The sequence below is a fragment of the Odocoileus virginianus genome, chromosome 16 (assembly GCF_023699985.2).
Source record: "Odocoileus virginianus isolate 20LAN1187 ecotype Illinois chromosome 16, Ovbor_1.2, whole genome shotgun sequence".
NCBI classification, from domain to species: Eukaryota; Metazoa; Chordata; class Mammalia; order Artiodactyla; family Cervidae; genus Odocoileus; species Odocoileus virginianus.
Genome location: NC_069689.1, coordinates 54,023,905 through 54,046,265, shown reverse-complemented (window position 1 = coordinate 54,046,265; position 22,361 = coordinate 54,023,905). Strand labels below are relative to the sequence as shown.

General features: G+C 41.1%; 1 protein-coding gene and 1 pseudogene across 1 annotated transcript in view; one reads left to right on the top strand and one right to left on the bottom strand.

The window, feature by feature from the left end:
- AGBL1 (AGBL carboxypeptidase 1) overlaps positions 1-22,361 on the bottom strand; it is a 595,368-nt gene that overhangs the window by 437,923 nt on the left and 135,084 nt on the right. Inside the window, exon 16 of the mRNA XM_070477529.1 lies at positions 13,168-13,321. Coding sequence (XP_070333630.1) covers positions 13,168-13,321 — 154 coding nt within the window. The remainder of the gene's footprint in view (positions 1-13,167; positions 13,322-22,361) is intronic.
- On the top strand, positions 1,175-1,270 carry LOC139038788 (U6 spliceosomal RNA; annotated as a pseudogene).

Here is a 22,361-nt window from a genome sequence, read left to right as displayed (position 1 = left end):
TGGGAAGCCAGTCATGTTATGAGACGTCCATGAAATATATGAATCAGAGTGTCTGGTTAGTGCAGCCTGGTAAACTGAGTTTGATTACTTGGGGAACTGGAAGGTTGGTCATGACCCACCCTTGAGAGCATGTGCTGGTAGGCAGGAAGCCTTAGGATTTGAGACTGGAAGACAAGTGAAGAGTTTGAGTTTTCTTTTTTTTTTAGAGTTTGAGTTTTCAAGTCTTAGGTGAGGGACTCTGAGAAAGAAAAACATCTGAATAATGGAGACATGGGTTGCCAGCTTGTCCTTGTCCAGTGTATGAAGAAGGAGCTTCTTTCAGAGGAAATTAAGGAGCTTTGGTGCCAAGCAACATTATTTTGGGGAGTTTTAGAGAGTGCTAATCCACCCAACTTTACACGGAATTAAGCAGCTCTCTGAAAACCCAGCAATGGCTGTAGCAAGAATCCTTTCAGTAGCTTCGAGGACAGCTGACAACGAACAAAACAAGCTCAGGCATCAGGGAAGAACTGAGTGGCCCATGAGGGTGACTGTATCCAACAGCTACGTTATGGGTACAGGTGAGGCTACCTGAGTGTAACCCATGAAATACCTAAGGAAATTGCTAACTTTTCAAGAGGTGTCCCTGCATTGTGGGTGGAAGGAAAAATAGATGCAAATATTTCTTGTATTTGTTCAACAAATATTGAGTGTGCACCAGCTTTCTGCAGGAACTGTTAGACCCTAGAGATACAACAGTGAAAACATACAGCATGTAATCTGTGTCCATATGGAGCTGTCGTACGGGCTGTGAGAAAGATAGGACAAGGTCATGTAATAATGAGGTTCTGAGCAAGAGAACATTACATATGGTGACCCGGGAAGGTTTCCTCAACCTGAGCAAGGATAATATAGGACAAGAAGAAATCAGTCTTGCCAAGCTACAAAGGTAAAGTTTTCCACTCAGAGGGAACAGCAAATCCAGAGGCCTGGGGAAGATAATTTAGTCGCTGTGTTCAAGGAATAGAAAGAAGATGAGTGTGGTTGAAGGGTATGGAGTGTTTAAGGGGTAAGACCCAGGTGACAAGGGTTTTGCGGAGGCAGAAAGATTTAGATTTTACTAAAATTACAAGGGCTATTCTCTCCTAACATGGAATTTCATGGTATCAATGGCAGAAAATAAAAATAAATTGTAGTGCTCACTTCAGCAGCACATACTCTAAAATTGAAATAGTACAGAGAAGATTAGCATGGCCCCTGTGCACAAATTCCTGAAGCGTTCCTTATTTCTGAAAGGAGAGAGCAGCATGGAAACATATACACTACCATGTGTCTAACAGACAGCCAGTGGGAATTCGCTGCATGAATCAGGGAAGTCAGACCAGGTCTCCGTGACAACCGAGGGGGGCTGAGATGGGGTGGGAGATGGGAGGGAGATTCAGGAGGAAGGGATATCGGTATATCTATGGCTGATGCCTACATACGGCAGAAACCAACACAATATTGTAAAGCAATGATCCTTCAGTTAAAAACAAGTTTTAAAAGAAGTTTACAGAAAAAGACCAAAAAAATAAATTTTAAAGGACTTGTGGTACAGATTTTTTTTTTTAATTACAACGGTTATTAATGTTAATGGGACTATACAGGTACTAGGCACATTGGAGAAGCCTAGAATGTATTACCTGTTGTATAAACAAGTATTTTTACATGCAGGGAATTGCACCTCAATGATAAAGGATTTTCTCTCGTGACTGAAGAGCTAAAAGGTCATAGAATATGGAATTAGGGTTATAGAGCTTAGGAATCAGAGCATTTGGGGATAAATTTGAGCTCCATCTCTTACTAACCACATGACTTTTTAGGGCCTCAATTTTATCAGCTAAAAGTGGAAACCACAAATGTAATTTTTTTTTCTTTACCACACAGAGCTATTGTGAGGAACAGTTAATCAAATATAAACATTTTGTAAACAGTCAATTACCTTGAAAAGATATAAATTGTTAAATCCTATGAACATATTTACAGGATAGAACAGTTTCGGCATGGATTCTGATGAAATATATTACGTGCTTCTGCTTCAGTAACCACATAGAGTCAACTTATAGTATCCTTACTAATTGAGAAAATTATTCAGGTAATGCAAACTTTGTTTTATTTCCCTCTGAAATAGATTACATTTTATTGCATGTTGGCTTTATAATCATGTTTAACCTGAGTTATATAATTTGCAGGCCTCTGGAAATGAATATTTCCAAAACTGAACTCAATATCCATTCACAACAGTCTTACTCACTCAAGTATTCTTCTATTGGTATTAAACTGTGCACCCATCACCCAAAGGAAAAATAGTTCAACTCCTTCTTCTTTTTCCCTACTCTCTGTTAATTACCAAGACCTCTCACTCCTAACTTAGACATATCCCCTAAATTCAGACCCTCCCCTCCCATTTCCATAGACTTATCTTCCCTGGGAATCTCATCAACCAGGTAGACGACTAACAGTTGTTATTTTTTCTTGAATACTGTGTACCATGCTCTAAGTCCTTTTAAAAGCTTCAGATTGCCCCGTGAAGAAAGTACTGTTGTCATCTGCAATTTGTAAGTGGAGAAACCTCGGCATGGAGTGTTGAAACATGTTTTCCAAGCTCATGAAACTAATAAATGGCAGAGTCAAGACTAGGACCCCAGGGAGTCTGAATCTAGGGTCTAAATGCTTATGAACTTCTCTGTGCTGGGCATCATGTCACCACGTTCACACTCCAGACTTCCCCTATATCGTGTGTGCTCAGTTGGGTCTGGGTCTTTGCGACCCAGACACTGCAGCCCTCCAAGGTCCTCTGTCCATGGAATTTTCCAGGCAAGAATACTGAAGTAGGTTGCTATTTCCTCCTCCATCCTCTACATTACTGCCACAAGATCTTCCTCCAAAATAAATCTGATCTTGTCATTTCTCTGCTTTCAACAGCGTTCTATTAGTTCATCATTGCCTTCAGGAGAGACTAATATGAAAAATAAGGTATATTTTTAAACTCAGCCCAATTTACCTTTCCCACCTTATTTTCTGATCCCATACTCAATCCACCATCCTGTAGTTCTGGCACCCTGAGATGTTCACAGAGATTATTTCCAGACCTCCATGTCTCTACAAAAGCTATTCTCCTGCTTGGAAAGACACACATCCATGTCACTGCATGCAGTAGTCTGAGTTCAAGACACAGATCAATGGCATTGATACTGAATCTCAGTTTTATCATTATAGAACAAAGGAACTATAAGGACTAAACGATATATTATGTAAAAACTCTGAAGAGTAAACTACGTGATTGGGTATAATAAGCAAAACTATTCAACTGTAAGATTTTGTAGTTTTTCCCACTGCCTCCAACCAGCCTTGGAAGGAGAAAGAATTCTTCATCTTCCTTTTCTTAGAGTGACTGGGCCAAAATGGGAAGTAGAAAGGAGATACTTAACTGATCTAAATGTCATAGTTTTAAAGGTTTGTATTGAAAAACAGTGGGATTATCGTGAACCTCTATTTATATGTGTAGATTGGTAACAGTAAAAAAGATGAATTTACGGTGGTTTCCATGTGTTTTATATATTCCCCTTTTCATGTCTTCTCAAGAAAGATTTAAACAGTTCTTTAAATAGTTTGAGATTGTCCACTGAGATTTCTTTAAAAGAAAAGGTGTGTCAACAAAGGATCTTCATGCGCATGGGATTTACAAAGCTGTCCCTCCTGGGTACCATTCCCCCTTTGATTTCACCAAGAAGAAAAAGGCTCTCTTTTCAGTGCTTCCACTGAACTTTGTTTTCATATAATTTCTGTATCATAATGACTTGTTTACATAAGTCACACACATACACACAAACACAATGCTTATCAAGAGTGTCTCAAAGACTAGAATCATGTCCTATTCATCTCTATCTTCCTAATATCTACCATGGTTCCTAGCCCTGGTTGCTTGAAAAGATGGAAACCATAAGACAGGAAAAGGTTACAATTCAGTATTTCTAACTTTTTTTTATTAAAAACTTCCATACAGAGAAGTTTTTCATACTCTTTTAGTTCATTTTTTTAGTTCTAATATTTGTCAACAGCAATGCATTACTAAAAAAACAGGAGAGAGAGAAAAGCACTTGATTTAATCAGGAGAAAAGAGGTCCAAAGTTTCAAACCCCATCTGCCATCAACCAGCTGGGAGACCAACACAGGTCAGTTCGTGCTTCTGACCTTCAATCCCTCACTAGCAATGGAGGTATCTGGACTCCACAGTCTATGGATGCTGAAGCTCTAAAATTCAGTGATCCCTTAGTAATACTCAGCCCCACGTGCCTCCAGGAGGAGTGGGGGACAAAACCGAAACAGAAGTTTCCAAGAGGGAGAGGTTTCCACTTCAGGTTTCTGTTTTCCTTGGACCGCTGTCACCTCACACTCTCCTCGCTGGAAAGTTCTGTTCTTCAAACCTGATCAGGTGTCTCAGGAAGAGACAGAGGCCAGAGAGGATGGAGAATGATTTGCAAAGAAGCCGAAAGGGGAATTCTATAACTGTGTGTTTTTCCACTCCATTCTAATTTAAAACCACTTACAAGTGACAACTCCCAGCCCGAGGCAGGCGCTGTGTGGTAGCTCATTATACCCTGGGGACCCCGTGTAAATCTTTTTTTTCCTGAGAACAGCTATTGTCTTCCAAGAAAAAGCTTTTAGCATAATGGCAGGCTGAATAGAACATTGCTCTTGTACGGATATTTTTAAGAGAAAGAACAAGAGAAAGGTATTCTTTAACAGCCTCAAACACAGTCTCTTGTTCTCTCCACCTCAGGCCCCCTGGAAAGAACAGTGTGTGAGTCGTCAGAGGCTATGGCAGACTTGTGAGATCACCTCACCTCCAGACACAGAAGGGTAAACTCTGCTCTTTCAGGTTATAATAAATGCCAGGTAGAGGTGTCTCCAAGAGCAGAAATAGCAGATCTGCCCCCTTCCATTCAACTCTGTTGTTTCTCGTCTCCTCACCAGCCCGTGAGTCAGGCAGCCGCTATTCGCTTGGAGAATGACAGCTTCTAACAAGAGAATGTCATTCCCCCTTGGAAAATTCTCACAGACTTGTTCCCCCCCTCAGGTTCTTCTTGAAGATCGTCAGGACAACGCGGCTCGGGGGCGTGGATGGAGAGATGTCCAAAGGGGAAGAGAATCAGCAAGAAAGTTCCTGAGAAAAACATGAAGCTTCCATCACAGAGATGTGACCCCCAAACTAAAAAGGAACTCAACTTGCCCTGGACTGCAATGGTCACTGAAAATGTGAGGGACTTCCCTGGCGGTCCAGTGGTTAAGACTCGGAGATAGCACTGCAGACGGGGAGCAGGTTCAGACCCTGATGAGGGAACCAAGACCCCACACGCCTCACAGCCAAAAAAGCAAAACATAAATCAGAAGCAACGTCGTAACAGATTCAGTAAAGACTTTTAAAAATGGTCCACATCATAAAAATCTTTAAAAAAGACAATAATAATGTGAGGGGATGGGGGAAATGTGGAGAAAATAGAAAAGTTAACATAACAATGATGGTCTTCAAGAAGCAGTGTGTTTGGATTGTGTGCATTTCTAGGAAATTTCTCCGTGAGGGCGTAGACCCTAAAGAGGGGGATATTCTGGAACTGTGGGGTAGAGACCTGGGGTCTCCTCTCTGAGAAGCCTCTTAACATGGGGCTTCAGGCTGGTTGTATATCCTTAGTGAGGCTTAACCTGGCCATCTGCAAAAGGAAGATAATGACAGCCCTTCTGCAAGAGTAGGAAGTCGGCACAGGCATGGGAGTGGCTGAGCCCTCGAAAAGGCAGACCAACCGCCCTTCCTCGTTTTTCATCCACTTCCAATGGGGTTTGAGGAAACAATACTCCCCTCCCGCAAGACTTTTTCTTAACCTTCTGAATTGTTCTCTAGTTTTCTTCAATGCAGTATCTTCTCTCCATTCCAATCCAAAAAGCACACATATGCGCACACACAAACACACGTCGCTCCTGAAGAGCACAGTCAAGTCCCCTACATATGAACTCAAGTTGCAAACTTTGAAAAGATGCGCACGTGGGTGCGCATGTCCAACCACGTGAGTGAGTCCAGGTGTCTGGCGTCCGTTGTCATCCGCATGCATCCTCCACAAGTGCTTGTGTTTTTGTGTAGTTTGTGACACTGCATAGAGAACAGTAGTGCAGTGCTGTGCCAAGTCCCTTCAGCGTGTCTGACTCCTTGCGACCCTACGGACCTTAGCGTGCCAGGCTCCTCTGCCCACGTGATTCTCCAGGCAAGAATACTGGAGGGGGTTGTCATGCTCTCCTCCAGGGGATCTGGCAAGCTAAGTCTGCAACGTGTCTCTTACATCTTCTCATTGGCAGGCAGGTTCTTTACCACTAGTGCCACCTGGGAAGTTCCTAGAGGACAGTAGTACAGTATCTTTATTTCAAGCCCAGGATGTCTGGAAGCAAAAAACTAATGCTTATGTAGCTGGTACTCCTGTACTTTTCAAGGTTCTGTACTGTAAGATTAAAAATGTTAATTTTTTAATGTTTGTATATTATGTATTATGTGTACAGTATTTTTAATGTGTTACAGAGCAGTATCAGTGCTTACCTGGTGGCTCAATGGTATAGAATCTGCTTGCAATGCAGGAGACCTAAGTTTGAGAAGATCCCTGGAGAAGAGAATGGATACTCAGTCCAGTATTTTTGGACTTTCCTGGTGGTTCAGATGGTAAAGAATCTGCCTGCCAATGCAGGAGATGCAAGAGATCTGGATTCGATCCTTGGGTCAGGAAGATCTCCTGAAGTAGGAAATGGCAACCCACTCCAGGATTGTCTGGGGAATCCCACGACAGAAGAGCCTGGTGGCTATAGTCCACGGCGGTCACAAAGAGCAACTGAGTGACCAGTGCCTTGACTTTCACAGCACTATACAGCTGACTGTGCTAGTTGGGTACTTATGCTAACTTTGTTGGACTTATGAACACGCTCTTAGAATGGAACTTGTTCATATGTAGGGGACTTTCCATACACAAACTAAAGAAAATATGACTTCTCAACTCTTGGAATATCTGCTAACACACAACATGTGGAAGGATTTAACTAGGCTAAGCGTAATTATGCCAGAAGATCACTAACCAATGGACAGTAGTCTCAGAAAGCACCCGAATCCATGTCTGGGATAGATCTTGCCTACCAAACCTACCTCCAGACCAGCTCATCCAATGCCTTCTATTTCAACCTGCCAGAGCCTTTATCCCACCCTCTTAGACTCTGTTCACTCTTCACTCACTCTCTACTCTACATACCCCAAGCATCCAGGGTTCCTTTGACCTCTGGAATCCTACCAGTTAAGAAGAGCCCAGACTGCCTAACTCCTCTATGCCTCATCCACTGAGAGTCTCTGATGCTAGAATGAGTCATTTATCCTTTTTGTAACAGCTCCCTTTTATTCTCCATTTCTTTTCAAGTCAGTCTCTTCCACAAGGCCTCAACGAGAATTTCTCGGAGAACTTCCCTGCTCACTGTCCCACTGAAAGGGTGGACAGTGACTCGGCTCTTGGGGACCTGTCAGTGTTTTGGCTCTGAGGCTTAGATCTCCAGGTTTAAAATGAGCCTTCTCTCTTGGGACCATTGTGAGAAGTCACTCACCCTAAATTCTTGAGAGAGAAATAAAACATATACCAGGCAAATCTGGCTACTTGTTGTTCAGTCACTAAGTCATGTCTGACTCTTTGTGACCCTGTGGACTGTAGCCCGACATGCTCCTCTGTCCATGGGATTTCTCAGACAAGAATATTGGAGTGGGTCGCCATTTCCTTCTCCAAGGGATCTTTCTGACCCAGGGATCAAATTTGCATCTCCTAAATCTGGCTACTACTGAACCAAAACAGTATTTATCAGGAAAGTAAGGCTAAATGTTTCCAGGAAAAATATCTTTTTTAAAAAATGCTTTTGAAAAATAAATCAAAGCAAATGAATCCTTCCAGGAAAGACTCTCTGGAGCCCAGAGTCAAGAAAGAATTAAAAGTAACCAATAAATTGTTCTCAATAAGCTCCTGGTCTAGGACTTTAGGTCAGACTATCAGGGAATCAGTCTCCAGTTGGGGGTGGGGGGTTTCTCCCTGGGCCCACATGCTCTCATTTCTTGAACTTCTAAAATAAGACTGAAGTGATAACCCTGCTCAGTGGAAAGAGAGTCTTTTAGTGCACTAAACCTCATTATGAGGGATGAGAGGCAGTCACTGAATCTGAAACCAGTCACATCACATTTAAATACAACTGCAGACTGAAGTTGGTGACCCAGGGAGGTAGGAAGCAGGTAAGACAATTAAAGCCTGGAGGCAGGAAGAGTCCAGAGCTACTGGATCATTAGCTATTTTCTTGTCCTAAAACAATGCGACATACTGCAGTTCAAAGGAAGTTGTTTTATTTCTGATTTACAGGCATGGTATTGTGTTTTGGAGGGTAGGTGATGTTCATATTCTGCTTTTTTATTGTAAAGACCTGTGCTCATGTATATATTGAAAGCTGCTAAACAAATTGTTGTTTCTGCAACCCATCAGGGACTATGTTTCCAGCACTGAGGCCCAGGTCATGCAGTCTCAGCTCCGTGCTGGGATCAGAAGGGTCTGGAGGGTTCTGAATCTTCCTTCCTTCTTTCCTTCCTGCCACAGTGCCTGAAACGTCCACCATGAAAATGTTTACATTGGGTTAGGAGAGGAAAATAAAATTCACTGTGAGCAGGAAGAGGATAATGCATTTATTGTGGTCAATTTAGTGTCAGTTGCTTTAACAACTAAACTAGCTTCGAACAATGTGAGGACATAGAAGAGGGGAAAGAGGAAGTTCTGGATCAGAGTGGAACCTGAATGGTGATGTTGAACACCAGCTCTTATGACTGTGTTAGTGCATTTATTGTGCATATGCACCCACGAGTCAGAAGAAGAAAATCAGAAATCAGGCACCACCATTGACTGTGATATTTTACTTCCCTGAGCCCCACTTACCTCATTTGTCCACTAGCCTTTTCATTTTTCAGCTATATGAACTTAGAGTAGGCCCAGGACCAGCTGCTCAACATGAGGGTCCATTGCACAATGAAAATGCAGGGACTCCGCTGCTGGCCCAGCCATTAAGGATCCGCATTCCAATGCCAGGACGTGGGTTCGGTCCCTGGTCAGGTAACTAATGTCCCACATGTCATGGGACAACTAAGCTCACACCCACAATCACTGAGTTCAAGCACCACAACGAAATGCAACGAAGATGCAGCAAGATGCAACTAAGACCCAACACGGCCAAATAAATAAATTCAAATAAACTTAGAGAAAATGCGAAGCCCCTTTCAAAACTCTTTTCTTGAGATTTTCAAGTTGGTGACCGAAGAGCATTAAAGAAAGTTCGAGGCCCTTCTAAGCATGAGCTCTGTGCAAACACCCAATTGACACAACTGTAAGACAGCCCCATGGGTCTTTTCTCCTCAGGACTCAGCTCAGTGGCCGTTGCTTCTAAGTCAACGATGCCCAAAAGAAGATGAGCATCATTCATTTCTGGGTCCTCTCAATGCCTGCCCATCTTGAGATTAACAACAGCTGACATGTTTAGCACATGTTTAAGGGAGAAAGTTATAAAGATACATGAGAGTGATGCAGGAGATAGTTGGGCACCAGGCTAAGCAGCTGCATCCAGTCTCCTGAGGACACTTTGAGACAAAATCACAACAGAAGCATCAGCCCTGATTGGGTGAAAGACAAAGTGACCATATTTTTTTTCATATGTCCTGCCAAACCCCCCAGAAACCTTCACACTGGAATTCATCTTGGTTGAGAGATGTGTGCACCACCAGGAAGGATCCTGAGTCAGGCCAAATATGGGCCCAAGCAAGATGACTGGCCAGAGACAAACACAGAAGACTGCCCCCATATAAGCAATCTAAACCATTCTTATCGGGAGCAATTCTCTCTGAGAATTCACCCATGTGCTCTTCCGTGCATGCTGTGTACTTGGTCACTCAACTGTGTCTAACTCCTTGTGACCCCACGAACTATAGCCCACCAGGCTCCTCTGTCCATGGGATTTCCCAGGCAAGAATACTAAAGTGCTTGTGTATTTTGGAAATTAATCCTTTGTCAGTTATTTCATTTGCTATTATTTTCTCCCATTCTGAAGGTTGTCTTTTCACCTTGCTTATAGTTTCCTTTGCTGTGCAAAAGCACATGAAAAGATGCTCAACGTCGCTCATTATTAGAGGAATGCAAATCAAAACAACAATGAGATATCACCTCACACCGATCAGAATGGCCATCTTCAAAAAGTCTACAAACAAATGCTGGAGAGGGTTTGGAGAAAAGGGAATGCTCTTGCACTGTTGGTGGGAATGTAAACTGATACAGCCATTATGGAAGACCATATGGAGATTCCTTAAAAAACTAGGAATAAAACCTCCATACGACCCAGCAATCCCACTGCAAGGCATATATCCTGAGAAAACCAAAATTGAAAAAGACACATGTATCCCATTGTTCATTGCAGCACTATTCACAAAAGCTAGAACATTAAAGCCTAGATGTACATCGACAGATGAATGGATAAAGAAGTTGTGCTACATATACACAACGGAATATTACTCAGCCATAAAAGGAATGCATTTGAGTCAGTTCTGATGAGGTGGATGACCCTAGAACTTATTATACAGAGTGAAGTGAGTCAGAAAGAGAAATATAAATAAATATCATATTCTAACGCACATATACATGGAATCTAGAAAAATTGTACTGAAGAATTTATTTACAGGGCAATAATGGAGAAACAGACATAGAGAATAGATTTATGGACATGGGGAGAGGGGAGGAGAGGGTGAGATGTGTGGAAAGAGTAACATGGAGACTTACATTACCATATGTAATACAGATAGCCAACATGAATTTGCTGTGTGGATCAGGAAACTCAAACAGGGGGCTCTGTATCAACCTAGAGGGGTGGGATGGGCAGGAGATGGGAGGGAGTTCCAAAAGGGAGGGGATATATGTATACCTATGGCTGATCCATGTTGAGGTTTGACAGAAAACAGCAAAATTCCATAAAACAATTATCCTTCAATAAAAAAATAAAATTAAAAAATAATTATAAAAAGTGAAAAAAAAAAAACAGAAAACTGGAGTGGGTTGCCATTTCCTCAACATGTACTTTGATTTTAATAAACATTGTATCTGTTTCACAATATTGGTCTCTGTTGAATTATTTCTTCAAAGAAGACAAGGACCAAGGTCCTGCTTCCAGCCACCCCCTCCCCCCAACAATAGTATTCACGTATTATTACCAACATTAGATCCCAAGTAGAAATGACTCATATGAACATGTGATAAGAAATATTTTCTCCTCTTTTAACTGAACTATTTTGAAGTGTCAAATTATTTAGGAGCTTTTACTGTGTGTCAGTGGCACGACTGGTAAAGAACCTGCCTGCCAATGCAGGAGACATAAGAGACACGGGTTTGATCCCTGGGTCAAGAAGATCCCCTGGAGGAGGAAATGGCAACCCACTCCAGTATTCTTGCCTGGAAAATTCCATGGACAGAGGAGCCTGGTGGGCTACAGTCCATGGGGTCTCAAAGAGTCAGACACAACTGCAGTGACTGAGCAAGCAAGCATTGTGTTTCAAGTCCTTTCCTTAAAGGGAGAATGATCTCTGTGGTTATAATATCAACAAAAGTACCATTGTCAGTGTAAATAAAGATGCAAGAGCAGAGGCAACTTTGTGGTATAATTACACATTGGGTACCGCTCAGCTCCTATTGAGAAACTGAGCCTGAACAATGCAGACATACACAGACCCACTTTGTTAAATAAATAATTGTTCTCTGAAGGTTGCCCTGGAAAGATTACTGTCTCTAACTTCCATGAACTGCTCATCTGCAAGGGAAGAAGGTGGTAACTGTTAGAGAAACTGCTCTTAAATGCATGAACCACATCAGAGAACTTTTGGAAAATCCCTTATTATTCATTAAAGCGTGTTACGGCCTTATTAATTCAGATGGGATAATCGGTTGTTGATCAGCCAGACAGTTAAGCATTCATTGTCAGATGCTGATGGGGTGTGAGAAATTACATTTCCCATCCACCAAAGATTCACCTGAAGGCAGTTAGCACTTCATCAGGTAAGGCTTCCTCTTTAGGGGATAAATTAGCTGGATTTTTATTCCCCAGCCTTTACTTTCATCTCCCAAACTTTTCCATATTGCAAGCATGCCTCATTCTGTTTGGTTTTCCTTGCCTTTGTCTGAGGTTGAAAACTATGCCAGGAGCCAACTTTAAAAGCTGGTGGGTTACAAAGAAAATCACATTTGTGCTCAGGAGTCTAACATGAAATGGGTGCTGTGTGTGTCTGTGCATGTACATCTCTGTGTGTGCCTGTGTGCTCTGAGTTGGTTTTACAACTCTTGGCTAAAGCCTCCTCCACACTTTTAGTTCTTCAGATCCAAACTGCATCCAGGTCATTCAGGGACTTATTCAGCCAGCTCTCCAAGACTTAGCTTCTTTTATTTCCAAACTGTGACCGACCATGAGGGTAGTGTAACAGTAATGAGCATGGTGAGAAGAGTCCCTGGATTAGAGGTCAGACTATGTTGATTCATTTTCCGGTTCTGGTTCTGTTTTAGGAGAACTGACTGTCACTTTTTTAAACTGCTCTCAATTTCAACAAGTCATTTCATCTCTCTGACAATATGCAATTAATTTTTTTCTCCCTATGATAACAGAGCAACACTGATACTTAAGCTCCAATACTTTGGCCACCTGATGTGAAAAGCCAACTCATTGGAAGAGACCCTGACGCTGGGAAAAACTGAGGACAGGAGTAAAGGGATGACAGAGGATGAGATGATTGGATGGCATCCCAGACTCAGTGGACAAGAGTTTGAGCAAACTCTGGGAGATAGTGAAGGAAGGGAAACCTGGCGTGCTGCAGTTCAAGGGGTCATAAAGAGTTGGACACAACTTAGCAACTGACCAACAAAACAAAGCAAAAAGAGTTGGGTGTATTTCTACAAAGATAGACCAGTACCCAACTCTTTGTGGAATTTCTGACCTCAAAGGGACAGAGGGCTTGCAAGACTAAGAGGACCTCCCCCACCACCGTCACCACCAAATCTTCAAAGGAGGTATGTGTTTACTCACGGAACTGCTCCAGGTGGTCAGCACTGTTAGACTCCGGCATGGCCGTGATAGTCACCAGTGGACAGGAATTCCCTCCTAGCGTCTGGCAGAGAACCTCCTGTCGGAAGTAGACTTGCTTGTGGTTCACACTTTTTTCCAGAATGTCAAGGTGAGTCTGGGGCAGAAATTAAAGAAAAGTCTATTTTAAGATTTTTTGATAACAACAGCTGAAAGCAGCAACAAAGCTTATATTCCTCTAACTCCTGGTAGTTTAGAAGTGTTTTTGTTAACCTAATCTGCCCAACAGGTGGCTCAGTGCTAAAGAATCCGCCTGCCAATGCAGGAGATGTAGGTTCAGTCTCTGGGTTGGGAAAATCCCCTGGAGAAGGCAATGGCAACCCACTTCAGCATTCCAGGCTGGGAAATCCCATGGACAAAGGAGCCTGGCAGGCTATGGTCCATGAGGTCACAAAAAAGTTGGACAGGAGTTAGCAACAAAAACAAACAGATCTGCCTGACACAGGGCATCAATTCATTTAGAAGCGGGACTGTTCCTGCTCCCTGGAAGAAGTTCAGTGAGGCTGAACAGGACACATCATTCCTTCAGGTGTGTCTGCACAATAGAGTATCTGATTCCAAGCTGCTCTGACAGCAAAAGAGGAGGCGCACACAGCATTCTTCCCATGACAGTGACATACAAAGAATGTGGTTATCATGAAGACAGAGTACACGCAAGACACTTGGGAATGTGAGACACAGCTTCAGTGGGGTGCACATGACTCTAGATTTAAGCAATAAAGGAGGGCTGGGAGCATATGGAAGGAAAACAGGAAGCAACCGATTCAGGGAAAATGTTATGTGAAGAAAACTAACTGGTAGCAAATGATTTTCCCTACCCTACCCTCTCTTTGGGCTTCCCTGGTGTCTCGGTGGTAAAGAATCCACTTGCCAGTGCAGGAGATGTGGGTTCAGTCTCTAGGTTGTGAAAATTCCCTGGAGAAAGAAATGGCAGCCCATTCCAGTATTCTTGACTGGGATATCCCATGGACAGAGGAGCGTGGCGGGCTATAGACTGTAGGGTCACGAAGAGTCAGACACAACTTAGTGACTAAAAAACAACAAAGGATGTCCACGCCCCAAACTTCAAACCCTGACAATATGTTACTTTACATGGCAAAAGGGACTTTGCAGATATATTTAAGTCTATTTGAGATGGGGAGATGATCCTGCATTAACCAGTTGGGGCCAAACTATTGATATATGTAACCACAAATGCTTAAAAGCAGAGAATTTTCCCCAGCCACAAAGGACCAGAACCACATGCAAAGAACTCAGGCTTCCATGCTGGCTTTGAAGATGGAGGGAAGAGGTCAAAAGTTGAGGAATGTGGTGTTTCTAAAAGCCAGCAAAGGCAAGGAAATGGATTCTCCTCCACTATCCTCCAGAAGGAATACAGACCCAATACCTTGATTTTTTAAAAAATACTTTTTATTTTGCATTGGAGTATAGCCAATTAACAATGTTGGGACAGTTTCAGCAAAGGCTGTGAACAGCAAAGAGACTCAGCCATACACATACATGTATCCATTCTCCCGCAAATTCCCCTCTCATCCAGGTTGGCACATAACACTGACCAGAGTTTCCTGTGCTAGACAGTAGGTCCTGTTGGTTACCCATTTTAAATACAGCAGTGTGTACATGTCCATCCCAAACGCCCTAATTATCCCTTCTCCCTGGCAACCATAAGTTTGTTCTCTAAGTCTATGAGTTTGTTTCTGTTTTCTAAGTTCATTTGTATCATTTCTTTTTAGATTCCACACATAAGGGATGTCATATGATGTTTGTCCTCTGACTTCTCTCATATGACAGTCTCTAGGTCCATCCACGTTGCTGCTAATGCCATTATTTATTCTTTTTAATGGCTGAGTAAAATTCCATAGTATATATGTATCACATATTCTTTATCTGTTCCTCTGTTGATTGCCATTTAGATTATTTCCATGTCTTTGCTATTATAAACAATGCTGTAATGAACATTGGGATGCATTTATCTTTTCAGTTTGACTTTTGCCCAATGATTTTTACTCATATTGAACTTCTCACCATAAGAGCTATAAGATTTTTTTTTAATTGTTTAAGCTACCAAATGTGTGATAATCTGTTATGGCAGCAATACAAAACTAATACACTGGGCAGTAAGAAAAAGAACTTTCTAAACAAAGTAGAAATCCTAGCATCTGGATAGGAATGGACTAAATTCCACTTGTACTCTAATGAATAAATGTCGGACTTTTAAGGAAAAAGAAAAAGTCCCAAGGAAAGAAAAGATAACCAGGGATTCTGTGGCCTTTCCTATAGCTTCAAGGATACCTGAAAATTTGACCCTGAATCGCATCCTCCTTGCAACTTGGATCTGGAATCATCTGCCTCCACATAGCCTACTGCCTGGATTAATAAGAATTTATTACTCTCTGTCTGCATCAACACAAGTTTACTGCCCTAGGAAACACTTGCCTGGGAAAATAGAAATTACAAATAAATTTACTTTTCATAAACTGATAATTTTACAGGAACATCTCAACAACTCTTCAGTAGAAAATATCAACTGGGGACTTCCCTGGTGGTCCAGTGGTTAAGAATCTGCCTGGCAATGCAGGGGACACAGGTCCTCTCCCTGGTCTGGGAACTAAGATCCTACATGCCACAGAGCAACTAAACCTGTGGGCCATAACTAGAGAATCCATGAGCCACAACAAAAGATGACGATGACGCAGTGAAGATACAGCATACTGCAAGTAAGACTTGACAACCCTCTCCTCAAGATTCTTGCCTTACAGCGTCCACCAGGCTTAAACCATTATATCATGATCTTTACCCAATGTTAATCAAGCCCTACATTAAAATACCTGAACTTAACAAAACTTTGAAATCTTTATAAATACCCCAGGTTTGCCCTTCCTCCTTTGAGACACTATCAAGACTCCTGTCACATTCTCCCTTATCAAATATGTTAGTTTCCTATCACTTCTGCAACAAATTACCACAAATTTACTGATTGGAGAAAACACAAATTTATTGTATTACAGTGCTGGAGGTCAAAAGCCCAAAATGGGTTTTGCTGTGCAAAAATCAAGGTGTTGGCAAGACTGCACTCCTCATGGAAGTTCTCGAAAGTAACTTCCTTGCCTTTTCTAGCTTCTGGAGGGCAGCTACATTCTTTGGCCCATGGTGTCCTCTGCTACAGTCAAAGGAAGCAATCACAGCATTCCTACCTTGGTTTCCATGGGCAAATCTCCTTTTCTGACCCGGACTCTTCTGTCTTAGTGGTTCACGGTTAAGGACCCTTGTGATTACATTGGACCCAATGTAATAGTCTGACATAATCTCCCCATCTCAAAAGGTTTAACTTAATCACATCTACAAAGTCCTTTGTGCCACATAAAGCAGCATCCTTAAAGGTTTCAGGGATTAGAAAGTGAACATCTTGGGCTGGGGGCAGTATTCTGTCTACCACACCAAGGTAAGCAATATCTTCGGTCTGTCTCAGAAACAGGTGGTAATTCTGAGAGCCAGCATTTGACACAATACTAAGAAAAGGAATTGTAAGGACCATGGCTACCTCAGGCTCAAAAAGAGAATTCACCTAAGGCCCATGTATCTGACCAAGCTTTTGTGCTTCAATCTTCCTATCGTTTGTCAAGTGAGGATGAATACCAGGTATTGTTGTGAAGCACCTCCAATGGGGAGTGGGAGGTGGTCTCACACCCCTTAGAGACAAGGAGGCTAGTTCATGGTGCACACATAGACACACTGTGCACACACTAGCTACAAAGGCCCTGTGTAAACAGCTCAGGACGAAAGCTGAATTAAACCCAGAACTGACGGCTCTTCTAAGCTGAGGCTTCATCTCTCATGACCACACACTTCTCTGGCAAAGACTGACTCAGGCCCAGAAAGCTGTGCCTGAGAGTCCAGACTTCCACAGAGGCCCTTCCACACGTGCTGTGCTATTGCTTGCCTCTCTCTAGGGTGCATTCATTTGGTTCCAGGTAAAGCCTAGACTTACCTGTTCGATCACTAATCTAAACCCAACATCATTGCTCCTTGTTGAGCAGAATGGGGGTTGCACCACTCAATTAAAGTTATTTTTAAAAGTGTGTGTGTGTGTAGAGGTAACCCTATTCATGTAAATATATATATATATATATACACACACATATATATGCAAAAAGTTATTCTTGTGTCAAATTCCTTCTACAGTGCTAAATGTCAGAGGAAATGGAGTACTGCTTAGTGCTTGAAAGTACAATGTATAGCAAACCTATAACCAGCCAAGTTTTTACTCACAAAGTTCTTCTCATATATGCTCAGCTATGCAAGAGCTCAGAGAACATATCACCTCATCCTTATAATAACTTGAAGACAAATTTTAGCTGCCCAAATTCAAACTAAGGAGTGATAGAAAAGGACAGTCCACTTAAACAAGGTTCATTTAGATGATTATTGGAAAACACAGCTACTACATAATACAAACATAAAAAATAGTTCTTTAGGGAGAAACATATCATCAAATGTTAATTTCGTCATCTGGTTCTAAAATGAAATTAAAAAGAAGTGTGTAAGTGAAGTATAAAGTAAAACAAAATATTCACTTTTCAACTTGCATGGATATGGTATTATTACTAAATTCTTAAAAATGGAAAGGCAGTATAGCAAGATGACTAACTATGCAGGCTTTGAATCGAACAGCCTGGGTTCTAAATTTGGTTGTGGATTCTAGAAAAATCGTGTAAATTCTATCTTTAACCTCTTTGTGACTCAGTTTTCTCTGTAAAGTGTATATAAAATGTCGTTCAGTGGTTGCTATAATTTAGTCATTTACTGTGTGTGAGAAGTGTCTGTCATACAGGAAACACTCAATTTCAGCAGTTATTATTCATGGATACATGTATATTTAATTTTTTTAAGAACTGAAAGGGAAACACTAGCAGAATTTAAACACTGTAGGAAAAATAATCAAAGAAAACATGGTCACTTCATGTTGCACAAAACAGAAAGAAAGAAAGAGAGAAAGAGAGAAAGGAAGAAATGAGGGAAAGAAGAGAGGGAGGGAGGGAAGGAAAAAAGGAAAAAAGAAAGGAAGAGGGAGGGAGGAAGGGATGGACGGGACGAGGCAGAGAGAGAGAAAGAAAGAAAAGCAATGAGGCATGGAAGGTACAAAACCAAAACGACAGACTCAACACAGAAAATTGTTTTAAGTATAAATAGGCTAAACAGCATTATTACATGACAGAAACTTTCAGATTAGCTTTTCAGAATCCCACTTCCTATTGTATATAAAAGGAACTTTAAAAGAGAAGGGGAAAAAAGACCCATGATGCGTATGAAAAACATTCCTAAATTTTATTCTATTTGACTCAACTAAAATATTTTAAAAGAGAAATATGGAAACTAAGTGGATAAGCAAACATAAATTAAAGTGGGCCTGGCATCAGTAATATATGACAGTCATATTCGAGAAAAGTGCATTAAATGGGATTTAAAAATCTTATTTTGATAAAGGGCATGATTCACAAAGAACATATATGACTCATAAATCTCAAGAATCAAATAATGCAGAACTGAAATATACAACGGCAAAATGGCAAAAAGGGAAAACACTGTACTAGGAGTGGGAGACTTTATAACAATACATCAGCATTGAATATATCAATTGCAAAAAAAATGATAGAGTATTTGAACAATATTGTTTTTCATAGATACATGTCAAACTGTCTTTATAGACAGCATCCTTTACTTTTTTCTCAAACATTCATGGAACTGTAATAAAATTAATCACATGCAAGACTACAAAAAATTCACTAAATTTTTTTTAAAAGCAGAAATTGTACAAACCACATTTTCTAACAATTAGATGAAATGAGACTTAAGTAAAAATGGTTTTAAAAACAGCAAATATAAAATTATTAAGAAATTCTCTGATGGTTTAGACAGTAAAGAATCTGTCTGCAATGCAGGAGACCCAGGTCCTATCCCTTAGTTGGGAAGCTCCCCCAGAGAAAGGAATGGCTACCCACTCCAGTATTCTTGCCTGGAATCCCATGGACAGAGGAGCCTGGCAGGTGACAGTCCATAGGGTTGCAAAGAGTCAGACACAAGCAAGCAACTAACCCTTTCAGGAATTAAAAAAAAAAATCCTCCTAGAGAAGAAATTCATATATTAAAAAGAAAGTCAATATTAAATCAGTGCAATTAAAGCCCTGATCAACGAAGTGTCCGTTTGCCAACCCAGGAGAAAAGCCACAGACAGGAACAAAAATGACCCCATCAGAATGTCAGCCACATCTCAGCCACCCTGGTAAAAGGACATTTCAGCACCTTCCTAAAGAGTCAATATCAACCTGGATTTAGCAATAGTCTGTGATCATAAACAAATTATTTTAATCACTTTCACACATATCTGGGTGAAAGTTGTCCCAGTATTATTATTGAAATCTCAGCTGAGTTGAACTCTACCTCACAACTACCATCAAGATTCCAGGCCCCCAAACTTGGAAATCTATACCTTTTCCTAAAACATTTTCCAAAATGTAATCAGCAGGATGTTACTAAATGCTGGGGTGTGGAGAGGGGGAGATCCAAAGTACCTGGGGCATGGTGAGCTAAACTAAATGAAAACATTTTCACTACTGAAGAACTGTTCTGACTCTTTAACACACAAATATGCATTACAAACTCTTAGAAGAGAAACTAGCCAGTAGGGCTTCAAGAAGTTATGTGACCCTTGAACGCTTTTCCTTTAAAGATTTCGGGACCCTGGAGTGTTGCAGCATGCGTTCTGGGAAACACTGTCTGCTGAATTGTTTCTTTGATGGTTTTTGCTTTGTTTTTGTCTGTTGCCTTGTTCTTGCCATCAAAGCTATTTGTTTCACATTTATTATGGCTACAAGGATTCTTGACGTGTGGGAGTGATGGGGGAGAAATAGAGACCCTTCTCCAGAAAAGTACTGGCCATCATTTCTATGATATCACAAAGTTATTAGGCTGGCCAAAAACTTCTTTCAGGTTTTCCATAAGATCTTACAGAAGAACCTGAATGAACCTTTTGGCCAACTCAATACAAACAGGCCATAGCTCTTCTTGCCAAATCTTTGGGTTGTTGTTGATCAGTCACTCAGTCATGTCTGACTCTTTGTGAACCCATGGACTGCAGCACTCCAGGCTTCCCTGTCCTTCACTGTCTTCCAGAGTTTGCTCAAACTCACGTCCGTTAAATTGATGATGTCATCCAATCATCTCATCCTCTGTTGCCCTCTTCTCCTTCTGCCTTAAAAATTGGGGAAACAAAATAAAATCTAGACTTTATAAATTAGATACTGAAATAAGGTTTGTAAGCAGGTTGCATACAGAAGTCATCAAACACAATTAGATACAGGAGAAAAAAGGATAAAAAAAAAAAGAAAGTATTCTGTGTTCATGTACACTATCCTTTAAAACACTGTCACCTTAATGAAGGAAGCAAAGTTTAAAAGTGTTCATCTCCTATGAGTTCTGTGTTAATTTTTTCACTATAACATTTTTCATGATTCCTAATATTACAACTCAACAAATGCCTAACAACTTTTAGCTTAAGCCCATTTTCTGTAATTGCTCATGCAGTCATCTCCCTGTGTCCCTCAATGATCCCTTTGTCCCTTTGACCATTCCACCTGGCATGGAACATGCAGCACCTCTGTGCTCAGTGCATTATTCAAGCTCCAGTCACACAGAAGTCTTCCAGAAGTAAACCAATTATAAACTGCTGTTGGTTTTCCTTTCGCAAAAAAATGGCTTTGTGTCATTCTCCTGGAAATGAGTCTCAGGTAAACAGTCCCATCTCAGGTCCAGCGAGGCCATGCCTAATTAACTATTGTTGGCATCACTGATGAGAGAGCAGGGCTTCTGAATGCATGTACCAACAAACAACTGCAACAGCAGCCCCATGGAAGCCACAGGAGTGGGTTCTTTGTGAAAATGGGAAAGAGTTCAAGGCAATTATGGAAACCTCCAGAGAGGTTGTCTTCTTTAAGGAAAATCCTCCCTACCCAGGAAAGATATCAGGCTGATAACTTAGTCTGCAGCCTCATGGTTGCCTCTCAGCAGGCATCTTCTGCCCACTTTGTTTTGCCAGCTACTCCCTTAAAACTTCCATAAAGACTTCACTCAACCTCAGCAGGCTACCCTGCTGATGGCTACTAATGAAGTAAGAAGCACTACGCACTCAAAAACCATTCATATCTCATTGTTAGCCCCAAACAGCTGTATCTCCCACCCCCTAATTCAGAATAAAGCTCACTCCTAAAAAGATGGCCTACGTTACTTGTGTACTGACTAGCTTTCAGTTGCCACTTAGATATATGCATCAGAGAATCGAATCCTTCTCATCACAAGAGAAGAACAAAAGACACCTTTATGTTAAACAAAAGGCAACAGAACATGCTGTAACTAGGTTCTAATGAGCTTTCTCAAACTGCCCCCGTCTGCCAATACCACTTTCTCTAAGTGAAACAGATTCACTTTGAGACTGATGGAAGTGATTCGTCTCTAGATGTGTATTCACAGATTTGCTGATAATAAAGAAAAGGTGATTTTAATATCCTTTTCTGTTAAAAATAGATAAAGTTATATTGCTGATGGTTTGGATAAGAGCTGCTGTTCTGCAGTGCTCAGCTGTGTTCAAGTCTTTGGCAACCCCATGGACTTAGCCCACTAGGCTCCTCTGTCCATGGAATTTTCCGGGCAAGAATACTGGAGTGGCTTGCCATTTCCTACTCCAGATTGGATAAGAGAGTAAATAAAAAATAATTATAATCCACTACCCTAAGAAAACTATCAGTAGATTCTGTATTTGTTTCTTTTTGGTCCTTTACTGGGATTTTGTTAACAAAACATAATTTTAATTTTATTATATATTGTGGAAGGGGTCTCTTTCAATGAGTTCAACGGAGAAGATGATCACCCATCATCACAAAAAAAAGAGAATAAATGCTCTAAGGTCACTATCTAATACTGTTTACTAGTGGTAGATACTTGGCCGACACTTGCCATGTATCAAGTCATGTAATCTTTTTTTTTTCCACTTATTTTTATTAGTTGGAGGCTAATTACTTTACATCATTGCAGTGGTTTTTGTCATACATTGAAATGAATTAGCCATGGACTTACATGTATTCCCC